General features: G+C 39.4%; 2 protein-coding genes across 3 annotated transcripts; one reads left to right on the top strand and one right to left on the bottom strand.

Moving 5' to 3' along the window:
* The first annotated feature begins 1,204 nt into the window (after positions 1-1,204).
* LOC309717254 (uncharacterized protein) lies at positions 1,205-5,025 on the top strand. Of its 2 annotated transcripts, none has more exons than XM_082551686.1 (2): positions 1,205-1,320; positions 3,216-5,025. In XM_082551686.1, the coding sequence occupies exon 2, from the start codon at positions 3,222-3,224 to the stop codon at positions 5,022-5,024; it is 1,803 nt and encodes a 600-aa protein (XP_082407812.1). In that variant the 5' UTR covers positions 1,205-1,320; positions 3,216-3,221; the 3' UTR covers position 5,025. The 2 variants fall into 2 exon arrangements, with proteins under 2 accessions (XP_082407812.1, XP_082407811.1); XM_082551685.1 differs by lacking the exon at positions 1,205-1,320 and adding an exon at positions 1,332-1,477.
* Positions 5,026-5,658: 633 nt separating this feature from the next.
* On the bottom strand, positions 5,659-27,421 carry kcnn4 (potassium intermediate/small conductance calcium-activated channel, subfamily N, member 4). The gene is made up of 9 exons (XM_082551688.1): positions 26,766-27,421; positions 17,958-18,053; positions 15,842-16,290; positions 14,481-14,616; positions 10,952-11,062; positions 8,890-9,011; positions 7,810-7,879; positions 6,554-6,720; positions 5,659-6,423 (listed from the first exon to the last, which is right to left on the bottom strand). Exons 1-9 carry the CDS (start codon positions 27,051-27,053, stop codon positions 6,420-6,422), a joined length of 1,443 nt encoding a protein of 480 aa, XP_082407814.1. The 5' UTR covers positions 27,054-27,421; the 3' UTR covers positions 5,659-6,419.
* Positions 27,422-27,792: the final 371 nt, after the last annotated feature.

Below are 27,792 nucleotides of genomic sequence, written 5' to 3'. Positions count from 1 at the left end.
TTGAATAAAACTTGACTTCGACTATTTAATTATGCACTCATTTGGATTGATCTCGGGTTAAGTAAACCCGCAGTATTTTGTGTTTTGTTTTGTTTTTCTCTCTTCATAAAAAAAACAAGAAAAACGGCATGCTCAGCTCCTAGCCAAAAAATCTATTGAATTGTTTAATTTATAAAGTTAATCTATTTATCGTCAAGGACTTGCAGCACAATCTCAATTTCAACTAGTAATTATAAAAACCCCACTGTTTTAATATGACACTGATCTAAACACATCTGGAAGGATAATATTATAAATGAATAAGGAAAATCTATCTTTATGATCTTCTCCTTTGCTTCACATTGTTTAACTGTTTTGGTTCATTTATCTTATTTGTCTTTCTTTTTTTAAAGCCATACATCATGACAGGTGTCACTTCCCTGTTGCTCTTGCTGCCCTCTCTCTGACACAAATCACGCCTGACACTTGTCTCACTCCACTCTCTTCTTCACCTCTCTTGTGCACTGTCTTTTACTTTGGATGGATGACCCCAAATATCTAAGCTCATCTACCTTGACTACCTCTACTCTTTGCAACTTTGCACTCTTACACCTGCCTCTCGCTCTTTCGAACATGAATTCCATCTTGCTTCTACAAACTTTCATTCCTCTTGTTTGCTGTAACACCCTCCCTTTAGGCAAACATCACATCTGTAGTGCTCCTTCTATGCATAAATTATTACTTCCGCTCACTGACCATCACTTCTCTTCTTAACCCAGCTTAAAATACTATTTGCCATATCTTCCTGGTATAAGCGTTATCCCTCTTTAGTTACTACAGCTCTAACATCACCAGGGTTCTTCAAATCTTCTCCATTGTTCAGGCATCCACTCACTCTGCTTATTTAACATAAAATGCATATAAACATATATGCATAAAAAGAGATATTTAGAAGATGCAGGGGAATACGTTTCTTAGTGTATAAGCTTGATTTCAGAAAGAAAAAAGTAAGGTGTCTCATAATTTTCTTTAAATAAAAATTAATGAAATAAAATAAAATAAATAATGGGCTTCTTCTGTTAGCAATTTAGCATGAGATCGCTTTGCATTAAAGATTTATTTTTTAATAAATCTGTAGATTAAAAATTGCAGCAGCAAGCTGCAAAATATTTATATTTGTAGTAAGAATAATTTAGAGTTGCCTTGGCTTGTCCACTCAGTGGGTAAAGCACATCGATGCATTGTGGGAGATGGAGGCTCATCTCTTCCGGTTCAAACCGGATGTAGATGAGTTCGGAACAGCGATCTTGGACGCCATAAAGGACAGGAGGATTTCCCGAGGTAAAAGTGAATTGTTCTTTTTCTCTTTGAAATATGGAGACCTGTTTTTTATCCCACCTACAGCTGGATTTGCTCATTATACCAAGTTAAGCTACTTATATTTTCACAGTAAATGAGTTGCACGAACCGTCTGCTGTTACCGGTATTTGTGGACGGGGTAAGTGCATCTAGTATAGTATTAAGTCAGCCACAAGAGAGAACGTGTGTTGTTTCTTCCAGCAAATGTTGATAGTTCAATGGCAAAGTGGCACTGTGATACTGGAGTGTGGATGCCTGAGAAGAGTACTCATTACTAAACAAAGTATGTTTATTTTAAGTATTGAAAAATTTTATTGAATTGTTTTTATTTTTGTTATTAACCTGTGTACTTTGAAAAAGTGCATACTTGTCACAGCATCACAGGAGAGAGGTAATATCTTGAATTTTAGGGGGTGATTTTAATTTCTTTGTGTTTGTTTTGCTTTGTTTTTTTTTTCTAGCCAAGACCTTGGTTTACTCAACAACAAAGCTTCCAGATAATAACAGATATTAAGCTATGTAGATGGCATTTAAATGTTTGTTCAGTTATAAATATTAATTCATTATTAACTTATTTAGTTGTGGAAGCCAATAGACTGCACGTAAAAGATGGATGTGGAAGCAAATGCCTGTTCTAGCTCCACCCGATGTTGAGTTACAAAAATATTCATATTATTTTGGAGTTGCAGTAAACAGGGGAACTAATGGAAGTCGAAACAGTTTTTCTCTACCTGTCTTTTGAGAACAAATTTAGGACTTTTAATACCAGAGTGTTTGGAAAGTGGATCAGCTGGCAACAAGAGTAACTTTAGTTTTTAGCATTTCCATGACGACTTAATTTTTCTGCCTCACAGATTGCCACTTGACTACCTTAGGGTTCGCGCTCTTCTTGAAATAAAGCATGGAAGTTGGTTAACTAACTTTAATTCCATTAGGGCATAAAACTGCAAGTACAGACTACCAACTTGTGCAAATAAAAAAAAAATGCCACAAATACTTTAAAGGTTGGGCAGCTTTGCTTTACAATAAGGTTGAAAAACTATACACTATATTTTTGACATATTAGAAGCTCTTTAACTGAATAAAAAAGATAGATGTAGCTTCCGGTTCTGAAAAGTGAAGCCAGTGCTAAAGTTCCTTAATCATTCATTGAACCATCTCATCTAATGGCCAACAGGGGGCAAATCACCTGATTTAAAAAAAAAAAGTTAATTTAGTTAATTCTGGTTTCCATTAGTGCCATTAACATTTACCATTTCACATCAGTCTGGTTTCAAAAAACTAAAATGGCTACTGTAAAAATTCTAATCTTGTGGCCTCATCAATGGTTAATATTTCAGTGTCTTATTGATGTATTTTTCTGTCTCTTCTATACAATGTTTTATGTCTTCACACATCATAAATACAAACGAAAAGCCTGCAGCCATGTGAGCAGGTGTGGGAGGCTGAACTTTAGCTCACGGTCACTGATGTGCTGTGAGCTAGCCATCGGTCCATCTTTTATTCACCAGCGTATGGTTCATTAGAAAATCTGGTTCAACCATTTGTTTTTGAGCCATTTCAGACAGTGTTTGTAAATCTTAGGAGCATGTTCACACCTGTGGTTTGTTTTCTCTGGTCCAAATCAGTTGATGAGTTGGTAAACTTGTAGCTTTTCCCCATGATTTGGTTTCATGCTAAATGGCTAACAGAAGAAGCCCAATTAAAGAGAACTCTGAGCGAACCAAAGTGCATCACTACAAACCATGTCAGAATGTTTAGTCCACTCATTGTCCACATGTCTCTGGGGCCACAGGTATAAAAGTAAATGCAGGAACAAGGTGCTATATTCTGGACTATTTCAACTGATTTTTGTCTTTTCTGTTCAAAATTCACAGACTGTTATGTCAGCAGACTCGAGCAGCGACGAAGATGTGCACCTGGTATCAAAATGTTGGGAATGTGGGCAGAACATCCACAACTTAAAGAAATTGATTTCACATTATAAAAGCCACAATACCAAAGCCACATGCCACATCTGCAAGGTTAGTTTCCGTCGCCTGACGTCACTCTCTACACACTTGGATAATGCGCATCTGCCACCTGTCTGCAACAAATGCCATCAGTCTTTCAGCAATGTCTGGGAGCTGAACAAGCATGCAGAGAAACACTGTACAGACTCTGAGTTTATCCAAGAAGATTCCTCTTTGATTTGTAAGAGGCAGAGCAGTGACAGCTCTCCTAATGAGAAGACAATGCAGCAAAATGCAGATACTGTTCAACATGACTCACTGCCAGCACTGAGGTCTGAACAGAGAGCTGATATAAAGCCTGAGATGCCTAAAAACAGTGTGGCGTACATACTGGGTGCAGATGATGAAGATCTTAGCACTGAAAGTGATTCCGACATGGCAGAAGATTCAACAAGCTCTGCTTCTGAAGATGAAGTCATGACACACTCTAAACCTAATAAACTGCCTCCAGATCACTCTGAAACAAATGGTCGCTCCAACTCCAGTTTTCCCAATGATTCTGGTCATTTTTCAGACCGTCCAGATTCCCAAACGACATGTGCACCCTTTCCTGCTGCCAATAGTGTAATGTGCACTGTGTGCGGCAGAGGTCCGTTTAAGTCAATTAAGCTCCACTTGCTGCACTGCAGTGGCGTAAGAGTAAAATATCAATGCTTTCTGTGCAAGAAGGCCTTTCTAACTGAGAGTGCTGTTAAGAAACACCACTTGGCTCTGTATGCCTGTGACATCTGTGGCCAAGTTTTCAGTCACAAAAACTTGTACTATAGCCACCAGTGTCCCAAAGGGAGAAAATCGCCTTTGGTGCTTTTCTGCTCTGAGTCAATGCCGAAAGCATGCAACATATGCAAATTCCTTTTTACCTCTGAGAAATATTTAGTAGAGCACGTAACCAAAGTTCACACGTCAGTGGTCAGCACCAAGGCGTGCACTGTTACTACTCCATCACTGTTGGCAAAGGATAACCGAGGAGCCCAGAGCACAAAAATCCAGCTGCAGTCAACCAAGTTCGTGAGCAAGGCCATTAATGGAACACACAGTGATGGCCAAACGTCAGGGACAAATGGTGCCCTAGCTCAGCCAAACCAACCGCCTTCAAGTAACCTTCATTCCCCTTTTCCTGTGCTTTCAAGACCCCGGGACACATACCAAGAGGGTGCGCTCTTTAACCCCCCCTCACAACCAATGCCAACCATCCTAGCCATGTTTGAGAATGACAGCCATCGCTTGGCTTTGATGAAACGCATGAACAGCAGCTGGCGCTCCAAGGCGCCTTACCCTTGCAGGCAGTGCGGCGCTGTCCTGCGGCAGCCCTCGCTCATCATCAGCCACCGGTACCTCCACCGAGGCCACCGGTCGCACAAGTGCCCATGCGGACGAGCTTTTAAACACAGGCTGCACCTCCTGAGACACTGTATTCAGCACGCGGAGGCCATAAGCTACATCTGTGTTAGCTGTGGGGACACTTTCACAGGAGCTAAACTCCTGGCGCAGCACCTGAAGGGCGGGTCTCCAAAAAAACCTCCCTCTGGCTGCACGTGGAAAAGAAAAGTCAAGAGAACATGCAGAATGCCCTTCACATGTGACTGCGGAGAACTGTTTCCCAGGCCTTCAGCATACATATGGCACCAGCTTAAAAACAGGACAAGTAACAAACCGAAGAAGCCTACGGTGTGACAGAAGTACGAATAGATCAGTTTTTATTTCTTCAAGCAACAAATCAAAATAGATATGCCACACATGACACCTGCTTGTCACCAGTCTGTTTAATTAATGTGTCCTCCAGTGACAGAAATAAAGCAAAAACATAAACACACTCATTCTAAATGACTTTGAATTATAAGCATGTTTTAGATGGTTATTAACATGTTTACCATGTGCAAATGTTACATATTTAGTTTCTCATACATTTTTCTGCTGCTACACTAACTACCGGAGTTAAAAAAAATAAAATAAAATGAAAAAAAATAAAAATAAAGGTAGCCAACAAGGAGGCTTTTTTCCCAGCACTGGATTAAGTTTAAACAAAACTCCAGTTAATCCTCCAGAGAGAGAGAGAGAGTTGGTCCAGTTTTGCAGCTGTTCTCACAAAGTGCTTTCTTATTAGTGACATTTGTACAGAGGTTTGATTAAATCTTGTTTTCTGTTTTAATACAGCTGAAAATGTTATGCTCCTTTGAGATGCTGAAGAATCCGAAATTATCAGGAAGAAAGTCGTGTAGTTTTTATTATTATGATTATTGTTGTGTGTTTTAATATTGTCCACTAGATGGAGCAGTTGGATTGCTAAAAGATGAGCTTATAAGGCCACTGAAGTTTCTTTATTTTCAACAGGTGTAAAGTGTTGGATGTTTTTTTTTTCTTCCGTCAAACTGTGGCCGACGCAAGTCTGCAAGTTTCAGTTAATAGTCATGGGATCCCTTCGACTTAGAGTTTGCAATAAAACTTTCTTTTCATCAAGTTTAATTTGACATTCACTTCATTCTCTTCACTCACCAAAGTCTATTACCGTTAAACACATTTTCATTCAAGATTTACTTAAACGGCTACAGGAGAGCACAACAGTGATGAATTATTGAGACACTGTGTGTCTCAGATGATGGAAAATGGTTGGATTAACACTGAAATACTGCAAAAATTAAAACATGCAAAATGGCTTATTCCACAGGAATAAGCTAGGAATGTAGAGCATCAATAATATCTTGCAAATAGAAGTTTACAGATCTGATGTTATTGCAGATTAAGGGATCCTCCACAGTCCTTGACTGAGATCAGGTTAGTTCTTGGGCTCTGTCACCAATCCTTTTGCTTGAAAGCCCAGCAGATTTCCTGAAAATGCACTCGGATTTCCCAGCAGTGAATTTAGGTCTTATTTTATCTGTATAATTTAACAGCAGTGAGTCACTGTGCAGTACACTCAGAATGGGGCCAAAAGATGATCTTTAGTGAGTATGCCAGTCCTCCAAGTGGTTCAGCATGTTAAGAGTCTAAAGCAGCTCTGGTTGGAGAGGATTCGTGGATACTTCAGATGAAAACACTACGGACTGTTTTTAACAACTGCGTGCAGTCGTGTCACCTACAAAAAAAACCCCAACAAAATAATTTTGTTATTCTCCAAAGTGAATATACGTATGATATATGACATCTTACAGTGTGTTTTTTAGCAGATCTGTGCAGGGACACTGGCATCTGTAAGTATTGTTTACCTGATCTCTGGGTTGCGGTGACGTACAACCTGAGACAGCAGATCAGACGTTTGTTGGAAGCAGCGACTCAGCTCGTCCAGCTTCTGCTCCATGGAGAGGATTCGCTGCTCCAGCTCCCGATAGGAGTTATTCCAGTTGGCACTGAGGTCGCACATAATCATCTGCATCTGTTGAAATCCACCACACAACACAAATATTTTGGCTTTGAAAAGAAAACACACTTGGAGTTCAAACTAGAACCAAAAGTCTAACGTTACTGAACTCTGTGCAGATACATTTTAAAAGTATGTTGCAGAGTTTGTGTGGATTACTGACTGATTGACAGTGATTTTGAGGGAATCAGACAAAAACATTTGGATCGCTTTTTGTTTTGTTTGAAGCTGTTTGTTTTTTATGCTGCGGCTCAGCTGCACTCAGTCAGTAAGCAGGAGTAGATTGTTAGACCGTAACTGACTGTAAGGTAACCATAGAACGGCTTATTTAGTGAAACTGGGCACATTTTCATATAATTCCAGCAATTACAGCGCTCCAGAATTACATTTGTGACTCTCACTAGGTGATGTCTTTTTAATGTGTTTTTTCCTCATGGAAACCTTTTCTGTGCCTGTTCACTTCTGACAAATTAAAATCTCATCATCCAGTTTTTTTTGTATGCATTTATCCGCTCTATCTAAGAAACCCCAAACAGCAATATTTAATTTCGGATTCCTCCTCATAGCTGGCAGATGTCACTCCCAGTGTGGTCTTCTGTTACTGTAGCACATCTGCTTCAAGGTTAAACATGCTGTGCTTTCATAGATGCTCTTCTGCATAGCTTGGTTGTAAAAAGTGGTTATTTGAGATTTGAGTTACTGTTGCCAGTCTGCTCAGTCTTTGACATCAACAAGGAGTTAGTGGCCAGGGAACTGCTGGTCACTGGATATTTCCTTTTTTCAGAGCATTCTCTGAAAACCCTAGACATGACTGTGTGGGAAAATCACAGCAGATTTGTGAAATATGCAGACTAACCGGTATGGCATCAACAACCCTGTTTTAAAGTCACTTAAATCACCTTTCTTCCCCATTCTGATGCTTGGTGTGAATTTCAGCCGGTCGCCTGGACCTGACGTACAAGCCTAAATGCACTGAGTAGCTGTCAGGTGATTGGCTGATTAGAGATCTGCATTACAGAGCGACTGAACATGTATACCAAATGTAATGGCCTGTAAGTGTAAATAAATGGAGTTTTACAGTGAATCATATGTGCTGTTATTTACCTTTGGGAGATCCACCATCTCACTGACGTAATCTCTTAGTTTTCTTTGTTTAAGGCGTAAATGCCGAAATCTGTGAAGTTAAAAAAAACCCCAACAACTGTAAATGTGATTTTTGAGACACGTGGAAAAATTCAAACTGTATTTTATTAGACCGTATTTTAAATGCTATCCTGAGGCACAGGAATGTAAACAAAATAAATGCTGTGAAGTGTTGATCGTCCAATATGAGTGACTACACTGAGATAAAACACTTACAGAAACTCTGATTTGAGGAATATTCTGACAATCAAGTATTCAATTACTCAGTATTAAAGGAGTCATGCTGAGTTTGTTGAAATGCTATAAAACATTACTAGAAGGTTTGCGGCGAATGTGGAAAAGGTCTAAATTTAGTTCCTTCAATAGATAATCCAGACAATCAGCTAACAAAGACATATGAAAACCAATTTTGCAATCAAGCACCTGGTCTCTACTCTTAGAGTAGAGAGGGGCCTTCTTCTCACACTTTCCACACAGGGTTTATTTATAATAGTTTAGATCAGTTCAAAGCAGGAAGTACGACCCCGTTCACACAGGCTGACATATTCTCACACATGTATTGCTGTTGTCAGGATAATGTACCACATGATCAGCGTTTCGGACATCCTGTCTTGTGTAATCCACTTGTTCTTAGAAGAGAAACTTGTTCAATTACAAGCAGACACAATTTATGGAGGAAAAAAAGTGATTCTTCTTAAAAGTATCTCCCGAAAGGTTTGCACAATAGTTGTCAGTTATTGTCAAAAACTTCAAATAATCATTTAAAAAAGGGGCCTTTTATTTATTTACTTGCCAGGAAGAACAGACACTTGTTCACACATATCCTGTCCACATAAAAGAGGCAAACAAATCTAATTAGTAATCTAAATTAGCATCTTTAAATTGGTTACTCCGAGCATGTTGACAATTAGTTAATGACCCATAAAATACACATGTAAGGCACACAAACCACCACCCACATACTGTACACCCCTCACACAGACTGAAACACGCACGCAGACACCCCGCCTGAAGGTATTATTTTGCAATACAGTAACTCACACTCTGATGGCTTCCAGAAGGCATCTCTGGTGTTTTCTGTGCTCACCGCGGTTGCCCTTTGTCACGTTTGCACGATGAAGAAGCCAGCATTCTCTTAGCACATTAGCAGCAGCATGGCGGATCTGGGAAAAGAAACATTTGAACTGACTGCTTAAACATACAGAAATGTGGTGACAGCACATATCGATCAACTTTGGATGTTCGACTGATAAAATTCGTGCAGAGCCGCTAACTGTTAACTTTTAAAGATTTTAGTACAGCACACATCGTCCAGGCCAGCTGATGAAATCCAGCTAGCCTTTCCTGTTCCACCCTTTTGTACAATGATGCTGTTTTCAGATAGTGGCTGTTATGGTCAGTGAGTCTTATATACAGATATTTATAAAACAGGCCATAACGGCTAAACTAGGAACTTGAGATTTCGCTTGTATTCTCCTGTTTTGTTTTGTTTTTTCTTTGATTCTATTCATGTCTGTTTACCTTCCTGCTCAAATCACTGTAACTACCCTGTGATGATGTCACTACGACCTTGTTGTGAGGGTTATTAATAGAGGTTGTCAGTGTTTTGCATCCAGATGTCTTCCCTTGTTCCCATCAGTGTAAATCTGGACTGCACCAGTAAGCTCAGGAGGATGCATGCACATGCACACACACAAACCAAAACAACCAAAAGCGAGGCATAAAGATGCACCTTGTGACAGGATGCAGCCACCAGGAGAGAGGAAATGGTTGTATCCTCCAAAGCAGTGCTTCTACTTCAGTCAGACATTGCTACACGGTTTGGGGGGGAGCTGTACTGCTTTATACAAAACACAGCTTTAAACCAAGCCTGCACAATCTGTCAGTCATTACACATTTTTGCGTATTACCAAGACACTGAAAATGATTTCTTGTAACTTCCCTTTTTCCCATCAACAAGCAGACACTTGCAACCACACTCCTCTCCTACTTACTTTCAGACACCCTTAAAAGCAAAACACACGCGTCAGCAGTTTCCTGCCCGCTGCTGCACAGGCCTGAAGTGACACAAGTTTCTTTCCTGACAGAGATAAGATTATTTCCTCTGTTTGACGCCTTGAAAAGGACATCAAGAGCCCGGCAGTTCTCCCTTCTCTTTTCCCACACAATCCTGTAGTAAAGGAATCAAACACCAAAGCGTGCATGCAACATGGAAAGCAGTGACTCATCCATCCTGACATCTCTATCCGTTTTATCCTGTCTCTTGTTTGGCTTACAACACTGCAGCTACCAGTGATGGGAGGGAGGGTAATTGATGGTTACAACATGTTTATTGGATTGTTGCACAAAAATTTTCATGCAAATGCTACAAAAATTAGAGCCACTATTTATGAGAACTTCAACACAGCTCAGAAAATGTATGTGTTACACTTTTATATTAACATAAATTGTTATCAAGATTATTTTTTGTTGGACAAGAGAGCTGTTGATGTCATTTATATTTAGCTATTAGTAAACAATATTTTCTTTAAACTTTCACAGAATTTCGAACCATAAAAACTCAAATTCTCCTTTTCTTGTGGGTTCCTTTTTATTGCCCAGAATACCAAGTATACAAAGCATACCAAAGTGTATTAGTTTGTTGTATCAATGCTGTGTGGCAATGCAGCACAGACTTCCAGTTGCTCTGTTCTTACAACTGCATTACCACACATTGTCCCATTGACTCTGACAGCAACAAACACGGACATGGTGTTCATTGTGAGGGATTATCTAAATTAAATGGTTCTCAAATCTGCACACTGAATGTGGGTATGAAGAGTTACCGATAGCTACTACTAACCTACTTCATGTAGCCCAAAGGATATATGATTTGCAGCGATTCCAGGGGGAAAACAAGCAAAACCACAAATATCAACTTTGAAGTAAAAGAATAATAAGCAGGAAAAGACCCATACATGCAAATGTCACATGACCCACTACAGAATATTTCAAATAGAAGCAATGAAAAAAACAAAAAAAGAAAGAACTTGATAAAAAAAGGCATGCCGGCTGATTACTGTGTGTTTATACAGGTTTGCAGAAAATTGTTGCATGCTCTTACCCTTTTAGAAATCTGGATATCCATCATGAAGAAGTGCACATGTTTCTCTCCTTTGTTCAGCGCCAGCTTCTCTGTAACGATTGCAACCAGCATGGCGGTGCAGGCAACACCCTAAAACCCAAGACACACAGAGCTTTTAGTATTTTTGTTGTCGTCTCAACAGATCGTCAGCGATTGTGTAAGACTGATCCAGAATACTGAGACAAAACTGATGAGCCTGAATTTGCAAGTTAAGCTCAATGACAGCGGCCAGCGTGTCTTTTTACGTGTCCATTACCCTCTAAGGAAAGAACTTCTTCAGAAAACTCAGTGTTGATCCTTGTACTTCCATCTAATAAATCAAAACTAAATTTACACAAAAAGTTCAATGCTTAGACGGGCCTCAGTGGCACTAAAATAGTGTGGGTTTCCTCTGAGAATAGCTTAGCGCTATTCCTGGATAGGGAAATACAGAATGATGGTGAATATTCGAATGGGTCTCAAAGCAAAACACATCCACATCTATAAAAAGATGTATCAGTGGAGACAGAGACAAAACACTGCACTCATATCCATTACGAATAAAGATAAAAGTTAACCAGTTTTTACCTGTTTTCCACTTTTCAGCTTGCATTAGAAAGAGAGGAGAGAGAGAGAGAGAGAAAGACCAAGCATGAGCAATAAAGCTTGAGCCAGAGTTCTGAGAGATATATTTATCCTTCATTCCACCAGCCACAAAATATCTATCATTACATCGTCTGCTAAACCTGGGAGGTACAAACTCTTTCCTTGGATCCATCCTCACACAGGGATGGGATGCAAAAAGTGGTGTCAACTCCTTAAAACAGCTGCAAATTGAGTTATAGCTGGACAGAGGCCAAAGTGCTGAACATTGAAGCTTTCAACCATATTACAGGTGTGAGTATCACCCCAAGTTTCTAGCTCCCAGAGCTGCTGATGGGAGTGGGAAATCTATTTTTTTCCAAACCCTGGGCACAGGTTGGCACACCCTCCTGTTGTAGTGGTGCCAAAGGCAATAAACCACCTAAAATGGATATGGTGGAAAGTTTTGCCTTATAAGGGGGGAACTTAATGAAAACAAGGGAGATGGAGAAAGAGAGAGGGAAAGATTGGGAGGACTGTTTTCCACTCTGTCACAGAGGTGTCTAAACCGGACTTGTGCCCACATCCAGAGCCATGGCCGAGATTCTTATCTGCTTGTACCAGAATTCAAGGCAGCAGCAAAATGTGTTGCCATTTCAAACACGGAGCCACTCCTTGCTTGCCCTCACTTGACCTTTCCCTCCAGCTTTTTTTCAGTCTTCACTTACCAACATTTTTGCATTAACATAAAAAACGAACTTGTTTTAAGAAAAACATCTCACTTTAAGATGTTCATATATGTCCTTTTTTGCTCTTTTACACATGAAAAACCTTAAACCTGGCTGTAATTCTCTGAGACACTATGGCACACTCAGCAGAGCCATCACACTTCACATAGATCTTTGTGCAACTGCACAGGGTACACTGCATGCTGACAGCTTCCCTCCCTCAGTCTTTTCATGTGAGCGCCTGGTAATATCAAGGTCTTGCAGAAGTACACTGTGTCAACTTACAGCTGCAATCGAAATCACACACACACACACAAGGGAAGGAAGGCATTCAAGCAAGAAGAATTTAATGTATCAAAGATAACTAGTGGAACAGTGCAGAATAGGCTGGATTGCAAACAGCGGAGAAGTGAACTGAACCAAACTGAACTGACCTGAAAATGAAATAGGAAAAATGAAATAGGAAAATGGATGAATAGTTGTTGCAGTGGAACAGAAGGGAATGAAGCAAACACGTGGAACAGAACATTAAGGGTGAGAAGGTAGAATGAAGTAGAACAAATGACGCTAAAATACACGGAGAAGGGATTTGATAAAACATAATAAACCCTAGCAGACGATAAAAGATGCTAATAGATCACAGTACAGGAATGAAATCAATTGCGCAAAAGGAAGTCCTCCAGTGAAATCAACATGGATAGCATGTTGATTTCATGCTATCCATGAAATCAACATGTAATACAGTGTGACAGAACAGAGAAGAAATGAAACAAAATGGAAGATAACAGAAAATTCAACCTATTTAGAGACAACATAGTGTGACAAAGTGAAAACAGTGACAGAAGCTCTTGGTTTTGTGTGTTATTGTCTGTTTTTGCACTCAAAAGTGTGTCGGGTGGTTTCAGTGGTAACAAAGACAAGCAAAGCGAAGATTAAAAAAACTCCACTCCCTGTGCCTCCCTATTGAATTGAGGGTTTTTGTCTCACAGCTACTGTAAGGAGATAACAGTTTGTACAGTGAGACAGTTTTTATCATTTTGTCTCCATACATCACCACAAAGTTCTTTGATTCAAACAGTCAAGATGCGACTGAAGTACAAACTTTTAGGAGTATAACAAAAGTATTCAATTAAGGAATTTAAGAATTACAATATACACATTCCCTAATTTTCAGAGGCTCAAAAATAATTGGAAAATTGAATGCCAAGTAGTTTCAGATGAATTAGGTCTTTTTCCTTTTTATTCCATGACAAAATAAGCAGATAACAGATTTGAAATTGATTCAAATTGTTGAATTTGCATTTGCTGAATGCTTCCTGTAAACAGCAAACAGGAGGCCATCATTGGGCTGAAAAAACATATTAAAGTAATCAGGGAGATAATGAAAGCTGTGAACATCCTGCTACAGTCTTAAAAAGAAGGCATGACCTGGTCATCTCAGTAACAAAGCAAATGCCCTGAAAGACCACTAACAACTAAAGTGCATGATTACAGAATTATTACCATCGATAAGAAAATCCTCTTCACAACATCTAGAGCAGTCCTCAGGAGGCAGACACTGACAAAGTCTAATATCAAGACTCACTGAATGGAATTACAGAGGATTTACAACAAGGTGCAAACCACTGGTTAGACTCAAGAACAATAAAGCCAGATTAAACTTTGCCAGATTAAACATCTAAATGAGACTGCACACTTCACAAACACCAAACTTTGAACGCGACTGGGTGCTAGAATTTAGGCAGTCTAACTTCATCAAGTTCATCAAGTTGTATATAAATGATTGTGATTCCTCATGGAATACCTTTGTTAAACCTCTGGAATTAAAGCTGAAAATCTTCATGTTTGTCTTTGTTCTAATACTTCTGGGCCTTACTGTACACAGCAGGACTTGTTGATGTCTCTTAATATGTTTGTTATCAATTGTTATTTTTTTTTAAGTTGAAGGTATTCTATATGTAATTTAAACTGTTTTCTCTTTGTTTTATATTTGTAGCACTTTGGCCAACATTGTTGGATGTAAAGTGCATTAAAAATAAAGATGCTATGCTAAAGATGCTACACTTTTCCCTTTTTCATACACTGTCTGATACAAGGCCAAAACAATCATTTGATGAAGAACAAGCATTGTGTGTTTTATTTTATTCAGTATGCCCTTAGTTTTTATGTGAATCTAAAATCATTTTCAGTACTACATTTTCTCAAATCAGCTTAGTTACCATGACTCCAGTGAAGAGACACACTGCCTTGCCACAGTTGGTTTTGGGTGCCACATCCCCATAGCCAACTGTGAGGAAGGTGATGGCTATGAGCCACAGCGCTGTATCCATATGGCCTGTTGATTCTTTGGTCTGCCTGCAGGGGAAACAACGTAGCACTGAGACTGAAGTGTAATGAAACATATTATAAAGAGGTATTAGTTGAGTTAAAAAATAAACATTACCACAATTAACCCCACCCCCCAGTTGTGAAACTGTATGAGATAGAAAACATTTTTTTTTTGTATGTATGGTTGTTTCTTTGTTTGTTTTCTAATATCAGTTGTTGAATAGGATTAGTTCTCTAATCCTATTCAACAACTGCTCTGGAGTATAAGTATAAGTAGCAGCTGATAATTCTGACTAATATCAGTCTAATCCAGAAACCTGTTTATAGATACAGTTACAGGCTAAATCCCTTCTTATATTTAACTATTTCAGTGAATCACCAAATACAATTAAGAGCTGAAGTGATGCAATGGATAAGTTTATTTGTGACACTCTCCCTGACTCTCTGAGGTTCTTCATTTTGTTTCTTAACATCTCAAACACAGTCTGTTTGATGAAGGTGTGGCGTACTAATCAAACCGCCTTATCAGTGCAGATTTTTTTACAGCACTCAGGAGTTCGGGAAGTCGAAACCAGTATAAACTTGTAAAACATCAAAAGTACAAGCCCAATATAAACTTTGCTGAAGCCTCACAGCTAGATAACATATCATTTTATCCGTCTGGCTCACGGATCTAGTAATCAGCTAGCATAATGGTTGCGTGTTGACAGATTTGGTGAAATTATCTGCTATCAGTAATAAGCTCTTTTATTACTTCTAACAAATCAAAATGTCAAAATATACACGAATGCGAGAAAGAAGTGGAAAACTGAAGGCAAACCTCCCATTAAGGTTCAAACGAACAAATGACCTCACGCTGTTTAAACAGCCAGGCAGATTGCAGAGGATCAGGCTGACATTTAGCTGGCAGACGTCAAAAAGAATTTTGTTAGGGGAGAATTATGAAATCATTTATTGGAAATCCATCTTGAACCAGAAAGTCAAACTGACTATCAAACCCTGAAGAGGAATGTTAAACTACTGGAGAGCATTTTGGTGTTTCTGTGTATAATAGTCAGTTGACACCTGGGTGAAGATGGAAGAGAGATTAAGAAAAAGAGCTAATTAATTTTTTTTTTATGAGAAAACTTTCATTTTGTCATTGAAAATCTTTGGTTCGTTATTGTAATGCCTGCATTCGTGCAAATGAAAAATCAGTTTAATGCGATTATGAATCAGTTTGATTACACAAAGTCTCAGTTGTGCTTCATACCTCTCACACAGTGTAAGCATCCAGGACACAGTGAGCCAGAAGAACAGGATGAAGACTAGCAGCATGCGTGCTGGGTGTTTGTTCATCAGTACCTTGAGAACAAAGCGAAAGGTGAAGTTGATATTGTTGAGTGAGCCTATGCTCCTGTAGGAGGCACTCAGCAGCACTTTGCTGTGCAGCAAGATGGCTCTGTGCACCAAGTACAAGCGGAGGAACATCAGCACTGATAACAGCAGCTCCATGTCCATCAGGGTCTCGCCGTGGTGGCTGGAAACACACAGTGGAGATGGAGTGGGAACGGTGGAAGAGGAGTTCACATGGAGGCCCACCCCCCAGTATGATCCAACAGGATGGATAACACAAACTAACAGCTCCAGGGTGATGACAATAATCCTGTGGCTGGTCATGGCGATACGCCAGTCCACCTGGTTGTGGTCAATGATGAACAGCTGAGAGATGAGGAAGGACAGTAAAGAGTAAAAATAGAAAGGAATTTGATCAAAGTGCAGTTGGAGATGGAAGACAATAACATTACAGTTGCATCTTCTTCTCATACAGTGGATATGCAATTAATGTAATGATGGTATGTAAATATGGTGTCAATAAAATCTGTGATGTTTTTTCTCCAAAGCTTCTGTCATTAGCTTCATCTTCCATTTTTATTTCACTTACTATATGTTTATTCATCACTTTGCATTTAATCATTAGTTAGCATTAGTTACTGTTCATCTCTGGCTGTCTTCCATAGTCTGTTTTTTTTTCTTCTTTTCTCTTCTGCCTGGTTCTGCCGGTGGTTTCTTCCTGTTTTAAAGGGAGTTTTTCCTTCCCACTGTCGCCAAGTGCTTGCTCACAAGTGGTCGCCCAATTGTTGTGGTTTCTGTGTATTATGAAAGTGCCTTTATCTTAGAATATAAAGCACTTGAGGGTGACTGCTGTTATAATTTGGTGCTATATGAATAAAACTAAACTGAATTGAATTTGCCTACAATATTTGCTAATGACATTAGCAGGGTGCTTTCATTTTGCTGATGTGTTTTTTAACTATATGACTTCCATTTCTATCAATTGCCTCAGCAAAGTTATGATGGGGAATAAAAAGTTGTTAGAAAGAACAAAATACTTTGGGATACGCATAGTATAATCTCATTATGTGGATTACTACGACATGCATACTTTGCATTATAAGCGGGAAAGATTGCAAGTATACGATAGTTGGGCTGTGCTAAAAGGGAAATGATAAGAAAATTATTTTTGGCCCGCTAAAGATTTGAACCAGAAATATTTGACAGAAGCCTGTGAGATAAACTATGAATGTGTATTGAAATTGTGACTCAGATATTTCCACTTCTTCAATCTGCAGCTTTATTTTGTTTAAGAAAGTGAAGCAGGGACATTCTTAGAACTTCCTCTTTCATCATTTTGTTAATTATTACTTTGTCTTTAATCCACCAACTAAGACACTTTGAGACGGTCTGAATGATTTAGCCTGCCACTTCTGACACCAGTTACATCATGCATCACTGCACACTGTCTCTATATCAGTCCCCACCCTAAGCCTGTCCTTCCTTATCTCCTCTACACACTTGGACAGTACCCCTCTTGTATCAGATACACGCGACTTATGACCAAACTAAACACTCTGTAGGTAAGAATACAAACCCAGCAGGCAAAAATGAAAGAAACTGTTACAAAACAGACACACAGTTCTTTCTGTACTTGTTGTTGTTACTACTCTTAAACATGCATGCTGTGACTGTGCAAGAGGGGAAATGAAAGAATGTTTACTCTGTTTAATTTCAACCAAATCCCTTCATGTATATTAAATTCCCACACAAATCGGCAGCAAGCCACGTAGACTGGAAAAACATTACAGCTGCAATATTGCGCATGCCTGTGTGGGCTGAGATTTTTATTTGGGGTTTTCCTGCATGCAGCAAATATCACAGACAATCAGTGTTGAGGCTACCAGACATGGCCTGAGAGGGGCTTTTTAAAAAGCTGCCTTTAAGTATCTCTAAAAAAATTGAATTTTAACCAAACTAATGCTGAGTTACATTGAATTACAATAAGTAATAGTTCAATAAGCGATGCCAAAAAACATAAAAAGCATACTCACCTGGATGTCCTTATAATGGAAAGCTATAATGAGGATCAGAAGACACCCAGTTGACAGGCTGATGGAGCAGTTGATGATCAATGCAATGTTTGAGCCCTGAGAAGAAAACAGATAGAGTTAGAGAAAACAGAACCGTGAGTGATGAAAACACAGCTGTTCTTCTGCAATGTCTAAAATTTCACTGCTTTTCATGTTTTCATATATCAAGGTTTGATATAGTCCAAGAACTGGATAGCTGCTAGTCCCTTCTGTAGCACTGAGCGAAAACACTTACATGCAAATCAAGTACTTGACTTCTACGTCAAAGGCCATTTATGCAATCTATACGAGTCCTGCTGCAATGTCAAGAGGACATAATGCACTTTCTATTGATGCTATATTTGTGTCTGTTTGGCAAACAGAGCAAATGGATTTTCTTTTCAAAATAACAGGAATTGCAGCTTCTACATTTTATGACCACAAGGGAGATTAAGTGATCATTTTTTGCAGATATTGTGATTCTACTCCCATAAACGAAATCATTTCATCAATTAGTCTTAACTTTGATTTAGTAGAATTTCAGAAATGCCCAGTGATATTATCTCTTCTGAAACAAAGCATTTTATTTAGTTTCCTTTGAAGTGGACAGCAGGACTTACTACCTCATATTTTCAGCCTATTTCAGGAAGAAGAGGGCAGGGAGAGACAGAAAAGATTAAACTCAGAATTGTGGAAGGAGAGTCAGATTAGAGCTATCAGGAGATGAGGTGGAGGAAGGCCAGATAGCGGAGCAGGAAGGTGAACGCTCAAATTAGGACATACTCTATCAGCTTCTGAGGAGCCTGAGCAGGCAATATGACGGCACCCACTGTCCATAATAAGAAGTCTTTTTTAAAGTAAGTACACACACACACACACGTCTCCAAAAGTTGATTCTGTTCATCTGTTCAACAGAATCAACTTTTGGAGATTTACTTACCTGGATGATTGAGAATGCATCAAGACATATGAATATACGCTCTCTCAGACACACACACACCAAATATATCTTTGATTTCTTCTTTTACCCCATTGATTTATATCATTAATAACATATATCTCAGCTGAACTATGGACACACACACACATACACTTACACTGATAGGCACTCACTCATCCCCCCTCCCTTTCCAACGCCTTCGATGCTTGTTTCCTGCGAGGGAACACGGCGGGTCTGTGTGCCGCGCTGGAATGGTAGCGCTGTGCAGGGCGGCTGCTGTGTTCGCTTCAGATTACTCCTCACCCCCCACCCACCCCTGTGGCTTGTCATGTCTTCACAATGTTGTGCTGTGGACATTTATGTGCTTTTTTGTGCAGAGGAGTTTTTTTGTTGTCCTACCATGGAAGCATAGCATGAGTAGGGGTCTCTTCTTTTCCTCTTGTACTTTCCCCATTGTAGTGTACATTTCAATGTTTTTTCTCTGATTCTGCCAATCTCCGACCTGTATCCCTATGTAATGTTTGTGCTATATGTGTAAGGTCGGGGGGGGGGGGGGGGGGGGGGCATTTCACTGCAGGGCAACCTGCATGTGACGAATAAAGCTTTGATTGATTGATATGCAATGTTAGTGCATTAAACTCTCCTGTCTTTATCAATTATATTTAAATGACTTGGAAATCAGGTCAGTTTTTTCAAAAAGCATGAAAACCCACAACAAACAATCTGATTATGCCAAAGTGTAAATAGGAAACCAGCTTTTTGAAAAACATGTCACAGCACACAAACCAGTGTGCCAGGGGTGCCATGTCCAGGCCAGGTTGAGTATTAAGTGTGCAGAATGAAGTTTAATTAAAAAAAAAAAACCTAGAGAATGAGAACCCAATAAGTGGATTCTTTTCATGTGGACAGCGTTTTCAGTGGGAGAAATGTTTCTTCACTCATCCAAGTGACTTCTTAAGTCTAGAGTATGAGAAATTATTTGCTGAAATTATGTTTTAGTGTTCCTTCATCCACCTGTTTTATAAAAAAAAACAACATTTTACTAGAAATCCACCTAAAATAAAAACAATATCCTGAAATTACATCAAACCAGACCATAAAGGGATGAAAGATGAAAAATAAATAACTAATAATTTTTAAAAGTTGCTGTAATATGTTTCTTTTAACCACAATATTTTAATTATCTAATATATATATATATATATATATATAAATATATATCAGAACATTCTTTTCTTCTTGGTCTAAATATGCACAAAAAAAAAAAAAAAGAAAAGACACAATAAGAGCTCTCAACGGACAGAAACTTGCTACATATGGTTACTGTTAGCCAGTATGGGTTCCAGACTGTTAACATGCTCCTCAGGTAGAGTCAAATTTTTCCATTTGCAGTAAAAAAGTTTGTCCTTGGTGCAGTCTGTATATGACATTTTTCTTTTGATTTCAAAACGGGGATTGGCTTTGTTTCATCTAAGGAAAATTCATTTATTCTGAGGCATTGTGAAGAGAACGCACGTCTTTGTCTTGGTCTGCTGTGTGACACTGTAAATTTTATCCTTTCATCTTTCTAAACTAAAGAATCCACTGAAAAAAAATCTGAAAAAAAATCTATCAATATATTGTCTTAAATGCTTGCAGAGCTCAGGTTTGCAATGGAGCCTGGGACCTATTGCAGCTCTCACAGGACACCAGAAGGACATGTCATAAGTCCATCACAGTGGAAAAAATACATAAATAATAATAAAACACAACCCCCATTCCAAGATTGGCCCTGTAAAACGTAACTACAAACCGAATGTAATGATTTGTAAATCTCATAAACTGATATTTTATTAACAATAGATGCTCTGTCCCCTAAGCACAGATATTTCTCCAGATTCTCACATTCTTTTGATGACTGTACATGCTGTACATGATGAGATATTCAACATCCTTAGAATTTTATGTTGAGGAACGTTATTCTGAAATGTTCAAAACATTGTAGCCACTCTTTTTTGATTTGTAGACAACTGCCCATATTTACTGAAAAACTGTGCCTCTCTAAGATTAGACTTGTTTTATGTCCAGTCATGTTACTGACTTGTTAGTGGTTAACCTAATTAGCTGCAAAATGCTCCTCCAGCTGTTTTTGTTGCCTGCATCCCAACTTTTCTGAGATGTGCCATCAAATTCAAAACGAGGTAACATTTTTCATGAAAAAAAACGTTTCATAGTCTTTGTATTCTGATTTTATTTACATATTGCACAACATTCCAGCCTTTTTGGAATTAGGATTGTATTCACAAAGTATAATAAATAAAAAAAAAGGTTTCATGCCAGTGGAGGGATCGGTCAATTGCTTTGTTTGGAAAAAAGTGCCAAATTGTTCAATGATCAAAAACAAACATAAAAAATAAAATTCCCCACTATTCTTGGGAAAGAGTAGGAATAACCATTTTGCTGTTGTATACAATGGCTGTCAGTCAAACACCTGCCTTCCAGAAACTGCCCAGATGGGAGTATTTCACTCACCAGGTTAAAAAATAATACTAGACCTAAGATATTCAATTTTATAAAACACGAAATGCTATCCACAACTACAAAATAGTAAAAACAAATCAAAAAGCTACTAGCCAAACTGCATGTATTTTATTACTGCCCAATAATGGCTGCACTTCTGTTACTTTGCATGGTCACCAATCAGTCTCTACAATCTGATGTTTTCTCAAATGTACATTAGCCCCCTTTTTGTTTATGATGAATGTATTGTTGGAATTTCTCTTTCCATAATATATTATATTGAACAATTTTTGTCTTTCTGTTACATAACAGTACAATTGCAGGCTACTTTTTGACTCTTTCCAAAATGAGCTTCACATAATTTACAGTAATTAGTCCTAATGAAAAAGGAGTTACTGATTCTACAGTGAACTCCAAAAAATACATACAAAACCACTTAATTAAAGTAATGTGTGCTTGTAATTAAATACTTTCCATTCCACGGAACAAGCAGTTACAGGCTCAGATACTCACACCATAATGCTTTGCTCCATCGTAAAATTGAGACGGTGTCACGTGATGAATCAAAAACCAAATCACCTTGGTCTCAGCAGTTTTAAAAGGCCCTATATTTGTCTATAATGCTGAGCCATACATGTCAGTGCAGGTGATGTATTAGTGGAAGCTTTTTTGCTTTTTCACAAGAAGCATAGTTCAGTGTGGTTTTACTGACAAAAAGATAATTACAAACTTTCAAACTTGAGGCGAGTTGAGTGTGTAGGTGGTATGGTGTGACGTCCATTGGCAAGGTACATTGTTTTCCACAGTCTCTCCCGTAGCATCCACATCACGTCTGTGATTCATCCAGCACTAATTAGAAGACCCCGCAAAAGCTCAACATTTCACCACACACCATAACACAGAGCTCAACAGCATGTTTCGTGCCAAGTTTCTAAAATTATTTCTGTAACATTTTCCTGTTTAACCTACTTTGGGTTAACAGACTTGGACAGATGGTCTTGGACAAATGAGGATCCAGTGTCACCAGAACAGGCCACCCAAGGTATGGCAAAACAATATAAAAAAACAAAACAAAACACTATATCTAGCGCAATAGTCAGCGGTCTGGGTTGAGTTTTGTAATAAATAAATACTTTCCAAAGTAATAATACATGCATCTGACTTTAGTTTTCGAGTTTGGTTTGTTAGCCACTGTGGTTTCATTAACGTTCATGTACATTCTCTGCAATAAATTTAAGTGTGGGTTTACAAAGAATATCAGACAAGATCAAAAGTAGTGTAGTGGAAAAGGTAAAAAAAAATAAAAAAATCTTGCATTCTTAACGTCAGAGAGATGCTGCTTTGTTTTGACTGCCTCTTCATCTCATTTTGTTTTTTACATTCCTGCTGTCTGGTTGGTGATATACATTGAAATCTCTCTGTTGTGCCATATGCCCATATGAGTTCAGAATATACTATTTAGAAACAGAAAATTATAAAGTGAATGTTTACTGGGTAAGTCTTAAATCAAGAGTAGGCGAAAAAATTAAAGCATTTGCTAACAAATGTTTAAAGAAATAATAGTAATTACCTCAAAACTTTCAACCAAATGAAAGGGAAGCATCCATTTATCTTCTTCAACTTGTCCAGTTCAGGGTTGCAGACAATCACTCATGCTCACATTTATACCTATAGTTAATTTAAAGCCACCCCATGCCCACCCTGTATCTGAAGCAAGGACCTTGTTGCCATAATGCAACAGTACTAACCTCCAAACTACCATCCCAATAAAGGGAAGCAGCAAACAAAATAAAATCCATCCTAATCAAGCTGCCTCCTTTGTTTGATGTCTACATTATACCTACCAAGCCTGAAGCTCACCACCAGCTCATCCTGTTGATATACGCATGCTGTGTACTCATATTTTCAAAGAATGCCAGTGACTTCCCAAGTTTCTTAGTGCAAAGGGCATAATCATGCAAACCTATGTTCGCTATCAGCAGCTACTTTGCAGGCAATGTAGATTCATAAAAGTGAAACAGGAAAAGCAACCACCGAAACATTAAACTCATCATTTTTAAGAACAGGATGTGTAGTACTTGCAGCACACCCACACATCTGGCTTGCACAGCCTACATTTACATAAGTCAAATTCAAAAAGAGAAAGATTTACATCATTTTTGACCCATATCAAGCAAAAGCAAAGCTCACACAGAAGTCATTTCCACTATGGGGATTGGGACACGGATACCAAATGTGGCTGCCCTGCGTGTGTGAAAAAAAAATGTTCTCCCCATTTTGTTTGACCTTTGATCAGATGATCCATTTCTGCTGATTATTTTGCTGTGATGAGTTTAAAAAACAAACGTCTGTGTAGTCAGTGGATGAAATATAGCCACGTTAAAGTTGTGATAATGATATTGACATTCATTATCAGGACTTTCACCTGCTTGGCACATGGAATGCTTTTGACTAAGTTTAAATATAATCTGCAAAGTAATGATTAGTGAGAGGTGCTGTTTGATACAACAATAGGATGCTATAAAAATGTATGGGCTGTCTACCAAATGATGTTTTCTGTATGAGACAAAAATCTCCCATTTATGTTCAGGCGGACCAATCTGTCACAAACTTTCTTTTTGACCTGTAGTCTCAGAATCACTCAAATGCCTGCAATAATGATCGAATGCTCACATTTTCAGTCTCGGTGCATGTAAATTGTTTCAAACTGTAAAAGCCAGTTAATTAAAAAAGCAGCAGAAAAGATGACACAAGGTCACATTCAAGTCAAAGTGCATCCCCCTGGCAACTAGAACAACCTTAGTCAAGACAGAGAGACCATTAGCCTAGCCATGCAAACGCTCTAATTATACACTAAATGATGTGGAAAGATCGCCTGAAGTACTGTTAACAATCATGCTGCAGGGGAAGAGGTGAAATGTGGAAAAAGGTTCCATAAATAGCTTTGTTTTTGGGCATAACCACGAAAAAGGTTTGCTTGAATACAACTTTGTAGACGATTGCTAACTTTGATAGAGCCGCTCCAAATATATGCATGCAGCATACATAAAAATGACATAAAAACAAATAATATTATATGGTGCACTTCCAGGGAAAGATATAGATGCTATGTTTGATTAACGCTGCTGTTATGTGATAACCCCCCCCCCCCCCAAAAGAGTCCATGGTGCAGCTCACATTCATGACTTTGGCACTGCATGAAGTTACAAAAAGTAGTATGAATCCTGGCATGAGTTATATAAGCTATGGTTAAATCAGAACTGAAGCCTCTCCAAAATAATATGCTTTTACTGTGGGCAGAGAACACTTTTCCAGTGCATCAGCATTTCCATCATACCAAAGCCGATGCCTGCTGTTAGGAGCAGTTGAACAGCACCTGTTCTTGGTTCATGTTTGTAAACTGAAATTCTGAACTCATATTTATGCCAGTACATTTAGTTTCACCATCATAATTTCTCCAGGTCAACCTCATTGAATGTAACAGACAGAGCGGTGTACCTGGTGTGCATTAGAAATGTGAGACTCTCTGACAGCATGATCAATCCCTGACTTCACAGCATGGATGTGGTCTGATGTTCTGCAGCACGTGTCGTAACTTTTTTCCACATGTGGAACTGGCATGTGCTGCGAGAGGGGGGGGTCAATCATTCGCTGATTGTGTAGACTGGCATTGTTATCCACTGAGACTGGTGTAAGGACAACAACCTGTCTCTGAATGTTGACAAGACAAAAGAGATGGTTGTTGACTTTAGGAGGACACGAGGCGACCACTCACCGCCGAGCATCAACGGCTCCTCTGTGGAGATCGTTGACAGCACCAAATTCCTGGGTGTACACCTGGAGAAGGACCTCGGCTGGTCCCTCAACACCAGCTCCCTGCACAAGAAAGCCCAACAGTGTCTCTTCTTTCTGAGAAGACTGAGAAAGGCCCGGCTTCCACCACCGATCCTGACCACCTTCTATAGAGGAACTATTGAGAGCATCCTGAGCAGCTGCATCACTGTCTGGTTTGGGAGCTGTGCCATATCAGACCGCAAGACCCTACAGCGGATAGTGGGAACAGCAGAGAAGATCATCGGGGTCTCTCTACCCTCTATTGAGGACATCTACACCACACGCTGCATTCGCAAAGCCACCAGCATTGTGGCTGATCGGACACACCCCTCTCACACACTCTTCACACTCCTGCCATCTGGAAAAAGGTACCGAAGCATTCGGGCACACACATCCAGACTGTGCAACAGCTTTTTTCCACAAGCCATCCGTCTCCTCAGCAAAAAGGGACTGACTGATAAACACGCACACACACACACATACACTAACATTATCACTCAGCTTAACTCAAATACCTCAAAACATTGAGACTGGACTGACTAACCAACACAAAGCGCAAACACACTGACCTACACCACCAAACCATCGTACACACCAACCTGTAAATGCTCTTTTGCACAATATTATTACTAGATATATTATATATATATTTTTTTTTGCACTAACTTGTCTTGTAGCACCTTGGTTCCTGGAGGAACGTTGTTTCGCCTCACTGTGTATTTTTAAACTGTATATGGTTGAAGTGACAATAAAGTTGAACTTGAACTTGAACTTGAGATCTGCATCTTAATATCATGAGTCTGTGCTACCAAATAGACTGTCTGGAAATGAACTAACTAATTAACGGGTCACGGACGGTCAAACACCAGGTGCAGATTATGCTGCTGGAGCTGCAAGCGGTTAGTGTTGTTTGTTAACCAAGAATTTAGTCATGAAAAGCTGTGTCCTGAAATGTGCTTCTAAGAAAAATCAAATCTAGGTGTGTATTATTAAAAGGTTGACATTGATTTGAGGTGCTGCTTGCCAGCAGTGGAACAAGTCTTTACAGGCTTTAGTTCCTCTGAATTAAGGTAGAAGCAGTAGTGTTCATTTGTTCATTTAGCATTTGAGCATGAGTCCAAGGGCAAACAATAAAAAAGTAAGCTCCTGAAAATAGAAAGTGAGCTTAATGTTGCTGTCAGAGCTTTGTCTGCTCTTTCCAGAGAAGGGCTGAACAAACGGACTAACTTTGCAGATGCAAAGTTGCTATCATTAAAGATGCTATCATTTAAACGCTTTACAACATGCGCAAAAGAGCAATGTGTCACATCACTTCTAGCGTGGGCTTTAAGAACTTTTAAGAAAAATATTCACATGAATCCACATAATAAGAGGCGGCAGCTGACACAGAAGGTAGCGAACTATACAAGATAAAGTTTTATCGTTAAACATTTAATTTAATTTCAAATGTAAGCTGTGCATTTCGGTGTGGAGATAATGTCTGAAAGACACTGACGTGTTTCGTGTCTTAAACCTACCGGAGTGTAAACATAGGGACATATTTCTGCGTGGATTATCATGAGCAGTATCCCAAAGAGAGCGGTGCCCAGAGTCCACGCGCACAGACGCTTTTTATCCTCCAGTAATAATTTTCTGTCTCGGAGTCTGTAAAGGTCGTCTCCCTCCATGTGAGTTGTCCGTTTCCCGGGGAGTGTCAGTGGCACCGACACGTCTGCGGAGTCCCCACGGTTTCGGCTGATCAGGCCATCGCAGCTCACGCAGTCGACTTTGGAGTCGCCGTGCAGGCTGCGGTTTGTCATCTCCATCTCCGGAGCGCACACGAGACGCCCGCCTGCTCCCCTCTCCTTGTCGCCTTGCGCTTTCCCGCCCTATGCTTTGCCTGTTGCTCTCCTCCAGAGCTGGGTAAGGCATAGTCCGATGGCACAGTCGCGTAGCAGGCCCTTCTCACTTGCGTTCCTCATCCACGATGCGGGTTTACCAAAACTCTCGGGTCTTCTCCACAATCACCGCTCCAGCCCAACCGGCGCGGAGCGGTTACGCGCACTGCTCGCGCGCACCGCCGTCACACTGTCCACACTGCAGCGGACTTTGCGCTCTTATTTGCATGTCTTATTATTTAAGAGTGTGCGCTGGTCTGATAAGCGCTTTCTTTGTGCGTGGGTGGATGCGCTCGTCACGTGCGTGGCGCACTCTCTTAGCAGTGAAGCACAGGAAGGTTGCAGGTGCAGTGAAATGACATAAACTTTTGTACATTTCTTTATTTGATGATGTGTAAGAAAAAAAATCCAATCATTGTTATTTTAATTGAGAGAAAACGCCAAACGGCAAATGTATGGAAATTCAGTTATGTAACCCCCGTGCTTTTATTTTAATCTTTCAAGTTGATTCTGACGCAATGAAACCTGGACTGCGCAAGTTTCACAATAGCTACAGAGCCGTGGCGGGGATGAGTTGCACTAGGTTATATTCAATGCAGTAGTCAGGGTTCACTAACATCGTTTGCTGTCACTATTCCATTTCTACCTGAAAATGTTTTTCTTGTCA

This window comes from Aulonocara stuartgranti, assembly GCF_965226115.1.
Source record: "Aulonocara stuartgranti genome assembly, chromosome: 11".
Lineage (NCBI taxonomy): Eukaryota > Metazoa > Chordata > Actinopteri > Cichliformes > Cichlidae > Aulonocara > Aulonocara stuartgranti.
This window is presented reverse-complemented; position numbering and strand designations above follow the sequence as displayed.

What these genes read in the sequence shown, in the direction of transcription:
- kcnn4 (XM_082551688.1), bottom strand. Translation starts at nt 27,053, where the DNA reads ATGGAGATGACAAACCGCAGCCTGCACGGCGACTCCAAAGTCGACTGC. An exon ending in GTCCCTATGTTTACACTCCG is followed by an intron (nt 18,054 to 26,765) that starts GTAGGTTTAAGA and finishes TTTTCTTCTCAG; the next exon opens with GGCTCAAACATTGCATTGAT. An exon ending in TCCATTATAAGGACATCCAG is followed by an intron (nt 16,291 to 17,957) that starts GTGAGTATGCTT and finishes CTCATCTCTCAG; the next exon opens with CTGTTCATCATTGACCACAA.
- LOC309717254 (XM_082551685.1), top strand. Translation starts at nt 1,433, where the DNA reads ATGAGTTGCACGAACCGTCTGCTGTTACCGGTATTTGTGGACGGG. An exon ending in TACCGGTATTTGTGGACGGG is followed by an intron (nt 1,478 to 3,215) that starts GTAAGTGCATCT and finishes CAAAATTCACAG; the next exon opens with ACTGTTATGTCAGCAGACTC.